Source organism: Dromaius novaehollandiae, chromosome 1 (genome assembly GCF_036370855.1).
Source record: "Dromaius novaehollandiae isolate bDroNov1 chromosome 1, bDroNov1.hap1, whole genome shotgun sequence".
NCBI lineage: Eukaryota > Metazoa > Chordata > Aves > Casuariiformes > Dromaiidae > Dromaius > Dromaius novaehollandiae.
The window spans coordinates 168,698,761-168,708,937 of record NC_088098.1 but is presented as its reverse complement, the minus strand read 5'-3'; the positions used below and the strand labels follow the sequence as shown (position 1 = coordinate 168,708,937).

The 10,177-nt window shown below is 36.7% G+C and overlaps 1 protein-coding gene across 1 annotated transcript; it reads right to left on the bottom strand.

Annotated features, from left to right (window-relative positions):
• Positions 1–700: 700 nt before the first annotated feature.
• On the bottom strand, positions 701–9,660 carry SLITRK6 (SLIT and NTRK like family member 6). The gene is made up of 2 exons (XM_026109900.2): positions 9,125–9,660; positions 701–5,689 (listed from the first exon to the last, which is right to left on the bottom strand). The coding sequence occupies exon 2, from the start codon at positions 5,672–5,674 to the stop codon at positions 3,152–3,154; it is 2,523 nt and encodes an 840-aa protein (XP_025965685.1). The 5' UTR covers positions 5,675–5,689; positions 9,125–9,660; the 3' UTR covers positions 701–3,151.
• Positions 9,661–10,177: the final 517 nt, after the last annotated feature.

Genomic DNA, 10,177 nt, shown 5'->3' with positions numbered 1-10,177 from the left:
AGTTTCTTTTAAACTGGAAAATCACTGACTGAGAATGTTATGAGGAAAGACTGTAGGCAGACCCCTTGCTCCTCATTAAAGAAACATTCACTATGCAGGAGTCCAATAGGGACTGATGATAGAAAGTGGATGACATGTGTCACGTTATAGTGATTCCTGGATGCTGCAAAACCACTTGTGGTGTTACAGCCTACCTACCATAAAATAGAGTTGCCCTGATATAATGAATTATGTGAATCCTCGTACTGAGGGAAAGCTAAAAGCTAAAGCTCTCTACTTATACTGAGTGAGGCTCTGATACAGCTGTATAACTGAATTGCTTTCACATGAATTTAGCTCACTCTTTTTTCTGATGCTTTGATACTGCAATGAAGAAGAATGTTTTGCAATACAGTTGCCCTCAACATTCTGCCAAGTAACTGTTAGCAGCTAAGCAAAGTGACATCTGTGCATGTGGCAATTGTCTTCAGTCTGAAACTATTTCTCTTAAACCTAAGCCTGAGGGCCTGAATCATCGTTTCCCTGGATCTTGGCAATTGCAGGATATTTTTTTTACACCCATTTCTTACTAATGTAAATGACTACTTGAATGAAAGACACTGAAATACTAAACCCTGTCATCATGTACCATTGACTTTTTTTTCTCTCTCTCTACACAAATTTGAGATCTCTGAAAAGTCTAAAAAGAACTGAGATCTGATTCAAAATTCAAAGCTTTTTAATGTCATTTATATTGACTGAATTACATTTTTCATTGGATCTTAATTATTTCAAATACTAAAGTTACATATTTTATGGGTGGGATTTAGTTGTTTAAATATAGGCATCTGGTGTCACTTTAATGCTCTAAGCTATCCCACCTGTGCTCCAGTTGTGCCTCCAGACCAGGGCATGAGTTTCCGTATTCTATGACATGTCATGTCCATTCAGATGTCTTGAATATGTAAGGACTTCTAAAATAGCACTAGATACCGAAGCTCATATAGCAGAATTCTCCCCTTTGCCTAACTCTTATCTGCACTGATAATTCTTAGTTATTACCTTTAATTGTCAGGAGTAAAGACAGCGAGGAAACAAACACATGGTAACCAGCTTTACTGTTCCTAATCCTCTTATATACACAGGTTTTCTAAACTAAATTGTTCTCAGTCGTAGAAAGAGGAAAGAGTACTTATTCTCCAATTACTGAAATTTGATTCTTGGAAGCCAACAAGTTTGACTGTCATAGCAAAGAGATGGCATCTACAAAACATTAATAAGGAAGTTGATTTGTTAATGGAGACAATATGTGGTCAGGTCCTCAGATTGTAGAAATTAGGATAGCACCATCAAAGTCAGTATCTCTATGCAAATTTGAAAGAACTGAGAATCTGACTTTCATCTGTAGTATAAGAAAAATTTCTGTCAGAAACTTATATACAAAGAATGTGGAGAACATTTGTATATACAAATATGTAAGACATCAGCAGTAAGCTGAACTAAAGAATATGTCTTTTTACTTTGAATTTATCAAGACTTCAGTGCTAAGTTTAGCACGCATACATAGACGTGTAGTAATTAAGCTGATCTGTAGCTCTGTAAATTGAAATTAGAAAAAAAATGTTCATGCATAGTCAGTTTACAAAAGATTTGCTTAGAGGAAGATAAATGCAGGTCAGAATTTGTGTTTTGGCACTGTGTCAGTCATGCACAAAAATTGAATGGCCTTACTGCACACTGAACAAGATGCTTCTGTCCACATGACAAGAGTGAAGACCCTGGTGTTTAATTTTCAAACAGTTCTAAACTTGTGCATGCAGGAGTTGCTGCCTTCTTTTTAAAAAGTGACCTCTAAGATAAAGACATTTAAAAAAAACCTTTATTTCATTTTCAGTGATAGAGAGCAGTTCCTTGATTTTCTTGAAAGGCAGCCAAGAATAAGCTTTTTTTCTTGCAAGTTGAAAAAAATACAAAATTATACAGAATAAATACTTAATATAAATCTAGCTAGATTTCATTGCAAAAATAAACCTGCAGTGTTCTATCTTTTCACCTATTTTTTTCCTGCAACACTTTATTTTCTTCTAATTTCTGGAAAATATAGCATATTTTTGTACAAACAAATACTACATACTATTACTGTTCTTTGCATGTGTGTTTTGTTGTGGTTATTCTGTTTGAGGGTTGCTTTTTGGTCGTGTGGGGAAGGAGCTGTTTTTGCACCTTGAAGTTCCTAGCCACAGCAAACTCATTTCTTCCAAGAATATTTAAAGCCAGCACAGAAGTTATTCATGTATATAGATAGATATATAAAAATCAAACTTATTAAACACAGTAACATATTTACAGCTGATTCTCAGTAGCTTTTGAAATTGCCCAGGATTATGAATTGAAACACCAGTGACACACAATATTTTATAGCAGCAGCATAAGAGAAGATTGTCCAAACTTAGATAAAGCTATCAGAGAGGAAAAATAGCAGAAGGCTTGTTTTTTCGTTGCTGTTGGGTAAACATAGTTATGTATTTTTTCCTTCCACATACTGATACCGAATGCACGTGATGAAGTTCCACGTAAGATACTTAAATATTTGCAGGCTCTGGGTACATATGCCATTCTTTTTGTTTTTAACTGACATTTAGTATGACAAAGTTTCAATTCCTTTCATATTTATTATAATGGTATGTTAGGTGTGGTTGTAGACAACATTCTTGTATGTAGTGCATGTACTAATACCTAACCAATACACTCCAACCTTATAACTACAAACACAGGGGTTTTTGTTGTTGTTGTTTTCTTTCTAAAATAATCCAATTAAACTGAGGGAAAAAGAAAGACTACATTTAACAAATATTTTGCAATAAATCAGGAACAGAACAGAGAGTGCCATACACACCTTTAAAAAAAATCTAGAGGAATATTGCAATATTGCAGTAAGCAATCTTCCTCCCACAGTTCAATCACACAGAGTTTATGTTTAATTTGGGGTGAGACATTGCCTGCAAACATCCCCATGGCTTCCCACAGTGATCCCTGAGTTTTTTTTTGCTAGGATTACTGCTGTGCTTAAGTTCTGACTGTTGACGTGTTATTGTAAGGCACTTTTATTTACAATGGTTCCAACTTAAAATAGAAATACAGAAATTCAGCCCCAGCCCACTGTACGTTTGCTTCATGTTTGCTGCTCCAAGACTTCCAGGTAGTCAGGCTCAGCATGTAAGTTAGCTTTGAGTTCAAAATATTCATTTTTAGTCTGTTCTAGGAAAACCTTTCTTGGTCTGGAGTACATTAGTGTCTCCATTAACTTCAGCTCCTCATGTGTTCCAGGATAATGAACCTCCATGTCAGGCTGCAGCTGGACAATATTTTTCCTTAGGTACTCTGTGATACCTAGTTGCTGCAGTTCTCTCTCTTTTTCAAGAATGTTTCTGTACAGGGAGCTGGCATCCTGAAATGACAGAAATTCAGCCGATTGATCTGTAGCCTTATATTTGACATTTGCACCTGTAAGAGGTGAACTGTTCTCTCTTTCCAGGAGACTTCTGCGGAGATGTTTGGAATCATTGTCTTCCTTGTCATTCCCCTCCTCCTGTCGCTCAGTATGCTTGGGACTGAAGGATGGGCTTCGATAGACCTGAACCATGGGAGTAACCATACGCTGCTCATAGAGAGTTGCAGCTGGGTGCTCAGTTGTGTGATGTGTTGTCTTATGCCCATACATGCTGTACTGAAGGTGAACTGGGCTACTATCCCTCATTTGTTCATCTGCTTGTTTCTTTTTGCATCTTCGCCGCCGATGCAGAACAAGAACAACTATTCCTGCTGCACAAAATACAATAGTTATAAACACAATTAGGAGTCCTAGTATTAGAACAGAAAGTGGGACAGCATCCGTAAGGGATCGCAGGATGGTGTCTGCAGCGGTGGTTGTAGTAGAAGAAGTTGTCACAACTATAAAGCTGGCATGAGTTGGTAGTGCAGGGCTGTTTATTAAGCCTGGACACAAGACATCACTGTTCAGGGATTTCAGTTCTTTTTTTGCTAGGTGTCCTGGAGATTTACAAAAAATGTCACCCATCATTGTATTCTTACTCAGTTTTTGTATCCATTTTTGCAGCCCAACTGAATCACAAGTGCAATCCCAAGGGTTGTCTTCAAGTTCAATTTGTACCAGCATATCCAATTCATCCAAGACATTGCTCACAGGCAGATGAGCAAACTGGTTTGTTTTCAAATTTAATCTGGCAAGTGGGACCCCTGAAAAGATATGGGGTGGTAAAGTCTGTAAAAGATTGTTATTTAAGTAGAGAACCTTAAGTTTTGGCATTGCATTAAATGTCCCTGGCAAAACTTCTTTGATGGCATTATATTCAAGGTACAAGTGTTCAAGGTGCTGAAGACCAAGGAAGAGATTCTGACTTAGCTTTGTAAGATGATTGCCATTGAGATATAATTTCTGCAGTCTAGTCAGATTCATAAAGGATCCTTCTTCAAGGATTTCAATACGATTGTTCCCCAAATGAAGCATTTCCAGGCTAGCATAGTCCACCAGATCTGATTTCAGTAATGTCTGAATAATATTTCCAGCTAGAATAAGCTTTTTAGGATTTGGAGGCGGAGGTCCTAAGTCAGACAAGCTTTCTATATTTCGCTCCTGGCAGTGCATGAGAACTCCTGAGAGTGTATGGCTGGTGCAGTGACAGGGGACGGGACAATAGATTCCTGGAAACTGAGTAGTTGGCTTTGAAGCATGAAGCACGAAACTTGGCTCTTTAGTAGCAGCCTTCAGGATAGGAATCACCTTAGTTGACAGGTGACTATCACTAATAGAGGTGGTTACAACCAAGGGCAGTGATCCTGAAGGATCTTCAAGTTCACTGGCAGGGTGAGTGGGACAAAGTGATTCTTTTTTCAACCGGCTTAAGATGCTGCCTTTGATAACTGGAGGGCTATTGCACACAACATCGCCTATTATTGACTGGGGAGGCATGTTTTCTAGCCATATCTTCAGCTGCAGCAAATCACAGTTACAAGCCCATTTGTTGTCTTCCAGCTGAAGATCTAATATTCTACCAATGTGTTCTAGAAAGCCAACATAAGGCAGTGTCTGTAACTGGTTTCCACGAAGATCTAAATGGGTCAATGGCACAAAACGAAATATGTTAGGAGGAAGATATTCAATCGCATTATCATTCAAAATAAGCACTTTGAGCCTGTTGAGCTTGCTAAAGGCACTTGCTTCGATCACTGTGATGAAATTGTTGTCTGCTTGAAGAAACTCCAGATTTTCCAACCCATTAAATGTATCTTCTTTAAGTATTTCTAAAGAATTGTGATTGATATGAAGTTGCTTAAGAAGGCTGAGACCATTAAAAGCCCCAGGCTCAATATCTGCAATATTATTAAATCCAAGATGTAGAGAGATGGCATTGACAAGGCCAGCAAAATCATTCACACGTAACAGAGTCAAGCCATTGTTTAATAGATTAAGATGGAAAGGCCGTGATGGTGGGACATTTATTTCTGATATCATCTTGAAGCCTCTTTCTTCACAGTTTATAATCAAGGTATCATCCTTTTCTTCGCAGGAACACAAACTCTGACAAGATCCTCTGGTTGAAGAAAAAGAAGGCTGTGACTGGAAAGGGTCAGATGCAACCAGAACTGAACATAACACAAAAACCCAGAGCTTCATCTTGCCCAGCAGATTCTGGGGAAAAAAATGAAAAAAAATGAAAAAGAAGAAAAAAAGGAACAAGGTCATAATTTCATTGGGCGGGGGCAACAGGAAAGAAAAAAAAGCAATAAACATTTCTACTACTTGTAATTGAGCTGTCCCAGCTTGTGAAACAATATTATATCCTGAAAAACATTTGAACAATTTTCTAAGAAGAGAAAATATACTTAGTTTAAGCTATTGAATCAAGCAACACAGTCAAAGGGAAGAGTCCTTCAATACTTCATGCTGCTACGCCAAAGTAGGAAATAACCAAGAATGTGTTCTCTTTATTTATGTTGCATTTGTAATGTTTTGCCAATAGACAGAAGTAATAAGTTACTGCCTCAAGCCACTTATATGAAGGAAAACATAATATTTTGAATCATCACTTTTTTATCACCATGTAGCACTGCAAATTTGAGGGGTCCCTTGCTAGATAGAATAGAGAGAATCTTTTATTTGGTTCTACAGTGCGTATGTAAATCAAAAGGTATTGCCTCTGCTGTCCTTGTACCTCCAAACTGAAAAGGAAGTAAACACATTAGTGTTTTTCCTTTATTTAAATTTTAATGTATCTGTTATATTTTGTATATATTTAGTGAGAGTGGAAATGCTACACACTGCTCTGTAGTGGAGTAATGTGTTTGTATGTAGTATGCACGTAAAATTATTAAAAAAATAATAAAAATTATTAAATCCAAAGTGTAGAGAGAGAGCATTGGCAAGGCCAGCAAAATCATTCATGCGTTAATATAGTCAAGCCATAACACACTCTCTGTATACACTGTAACTGTGTACACAGTTAACCAAGAGGAAAAAGAAGAGAGAATTGACAATGCAGTGCATATCAGAAGAAACAGGTAGGCAGGGGACAAACAGGTTTTCAGAGAGGAATCATTAGACTCCTTTCAATTATAATGATCATTAATTACCAGAAACATTGCAAAATGTACATAGAATTAACCTTGCCTTGATAGTTAAAAATTATCACCAGTATCCTCTGCATGTTACGTAACAAATTACCAGCTTTCAAGCCATTTAGTCTCAAACTCAAACTGCCTGAGAAAGACATCCTAACTGTACAACTATGAAGTAACAAGCACAGTTTACATGTTTAAGTTAAATATGTGTTATCATTGGTTTGAAATTAGTTATGCTGTACTCTTTATTTGAAGATTCTATATTTCTTTCAAGGCTGTCTAATTAACAAGAACAAAGGTATTTTGTGATACATGAAATGAAATCTCTGTTTATAATCTTTTATAAATAAATATATCAAATAAATATATCCATATTTGCTAAAAAGAAAAAATCTTACAATGAAATGGATCATTTAAAACACAAGAACTTTTGGGGTGCACTATTTACTCTAGGACGGCACAAACCAGGTTTCTTAAGAGATCCATCTAATAAAGGTCACTTGATCTTTCCAAGTAAGCTATTGAAACATGGAGTCATTGAAATATAAGATTTTGAAACATGGAATGTCACCACACAACTAAGCTGCCAAAGTGTTAATTTCTGAGGGCTGAGAACCCTTTATAAGAATCTACACAATTAAATGCATGAACATTCTACAGTATGGTCATAGGTTTTGGCCTCTCATCAATACTTTTTTTTATCTATCAGGCACTTCTGTTACTTTTACTAGCAACACCACTTCTCAAGGCTTCCGTCAGAAAGGGCTGCAAGAATTTACACATTTAAGCACCTAAATGCTCTGGTATGAGTGTTTTACACACACACACACACACACACACACACACACACACACACACACGAAATCCAGCAATCATGTGTGTAATGAATTGTACCTTTCACCATTCTTCCTAACTGGGAGTAGATATATCAGTTTAGAGGCAGCAAGTGCTATCCATAGTGTGAGAAAATTTTCTTGTGTCCTACCATAGTTCTTGAACACCAGGTGCCTATATTTGATGTATATAGTCTCGTAAATTTTAATCCCAAAAGTATTGGATAAGACACAACATGCCAAGACATTATTTTTAAATATTCAAAATAAAGCCAGAATTATAATATGCTAGATATTTATTCATGCTTTATATGCAGCAATATCCTTTCCAGTGACCTAAGGTGAAAAATGCAGACTCTTGACATAGACGCCAGCTTCAAACCTACCGTATGGCTAATTAGACTTCATTTCTATACTCTTTTTCTCCATTAGAATTCCATCTTAGATCTGCATCAAATTCAAACTGCACTTTAAAAAGGCCCTGAGCAAAATTAAAAGAAAAAAAAAATCTGAAAAGCATGTTGCATTCTAGTACATATTGAAAAATTTGTGTATAAAAATGAAAGCCCTCCTCTCAGACATGAAAGTAAAAACATTTGCAACCAATTGGAAAACATTCCCATTTTAATCATCATCATACTTCTGTGGGCAACACTGTTAGAACTCTCTCTCTCTCTCTCTCTCCCCCCTCTCTCCCTCTCTCTCTCTCTCTCTCACACACACACACACTCTCTCTCTCTCTCTCAAAAAAAAAAAGATGCTTAGAACTACACAGACCTAGTAGAAGAGTTGTATTCTTTTTTATTTCATTTTTTCTTTTTTTTTTTTGTTTTTGTTATACACTCAGGAATATGTAATGAAGGTCTTGGTAGGCTACCGTTGTGAAATGAAAACTGCTTTCAAGTAACAGATGCTCAACATTTAACTGAAAGAATTCATAATAATAAAAAATAATAATAAAAGACTTGACAGGGCTGACCTTACTTCTGTTCCATGTGGTGAGGTTTTTCAGGAAATTCTACGTGGTAACTTAAGTTTGTTGCTTTTATCTGCCTTCATATAAGTCATTACTAACTGCTTACATTAACTGAGCTTTTTGCAGCATGAATTCTAAAAAACTGAAAAAGTCACAGTCCTTTCCACTGGATGAATTTCAACACTTTCAGAAGTAGTCACCTTGTGGCAAAGGCATCGCACGCTTGAGGAGTGAAAATCAATACATGTTTTTACAAATATTGAAATAGCTTTCTATTGTGCATCAGATTTTCATTCAGCTACTTTAAAAAAAAATGTTAAAGAATTTCAAAGCCCCCAGCTAAGAACTGGTCCTTTCTAAAAGCCTTCAAGACTGTTTGTTAAATCCTGGAGGGAATCACAGTCAGATGATGTATTTAAGACCATTCTTACAGTTCAGAAAATAAAAACAAACACCCACTCCTCCCCCCTCAACCATGATCTCAAATCAGCATTTCCTTAATACACGCATTCTACTATGCAGTTATACTGTTGGCAGATTGAATAAATGCACCTGGCAGACTGTTTGAAATACAGTATAAACTGCCATCATTTAACACAAAAGTTATACAAAGTCACAAAGAAAAATAAAATAAAGCAGTACTGAGAAATTAATTTCTCATACTCTAAGCTGATTAACTAACTGGAATCTTTCTTACCTGTACAGCAGTAACACTCCCTGAAGGGATCAGTAATGCACAGTTAGAGCAGCTGTTTGAATGCAATTTAATTTTCCCCTATGGAAAATGCACACTTTCTTCTGAGTTTCACTTTGCTGCAAGCTCTGGTAAAACTACAATTCCATAAAGTTAAAATCCTTGTTCAGAAGACAAAGTACAGAGCCTTCAGTTGAAAAATTCTTCCAGACAGTGTGCACATTAGAGTGCACATTAGACCATGCTGTGAAGCAGTTGTCCTTTTTCCTCAATTAAAATTCACAGCATACTTCACAGCTATGCTGACTTTTCTGTATATAGTTAACTGTTTGCAAGCAATTTGGATGCAGTAAACAAAGAAGGTGGTCAGCAGAGCTTGACTTGATCACTCTTGGTTTGTTAAATTTTTAGATCCAAGCTGCTTCTATGTTCTCTCTGCTCTTTCTAGTCTTTCTTGTTAGCTCAGTTTGTTATTAGTCAGATTGCCAGGGGCTGGGAGGTAGGCGTAAATAAAGAGACTTCTTGGCTTTTGACTCAGCCTTTAAGCCCTTCCCATCTGAGAGCTTTAATCTGCCAGTGTCATTTAATACAAGATACAGCTCCACCTTGAGACAGATCAGCTCCTCCTCCTCCTGCAATTTGTCTCACCTCCTTTTTCCCTTATCTAACTGAACCTCTGAAAATAAAATTCAGCTAAATATCTTGTAGATTGCTTAAAATCTACTAATGGCTGATTTTGCAACACAGTAAACTTCTACTGCAGCTTTTGCAATTTGTTCTGATAGACAGATCTTGCATTTAGTTTATATCTGCAAATGCTTGCTTTAAAACCTGAAAACATTTGAGCCCAAATACACTCGATACCACAAGGGAAACCTTGTCCTCTTAAAAATATAGCTATCACAATGAAATGCAGGATTATTCAAATGTACAAACGAGGCAGTACAGCTGTCGGTCCAGTCCGCCCAATGTGACTGGGGTAGGGATGACTGTGTCTGTACAGTTGTTTTATGTGTTTTAGTTCTGAAATAAAATAAATCATGGAATATTTGTGTT

Bases quoted from the DNA above. Each gene is read 5' to 3' on its own strand.
- SLITRK6 (XM_026109900.2), bottom strand. From the start codon at position 5,674: ATGAAGCTCTGGGTTTTTGTGTTATGTTCAGTTCTGGTTGCATCTGAC.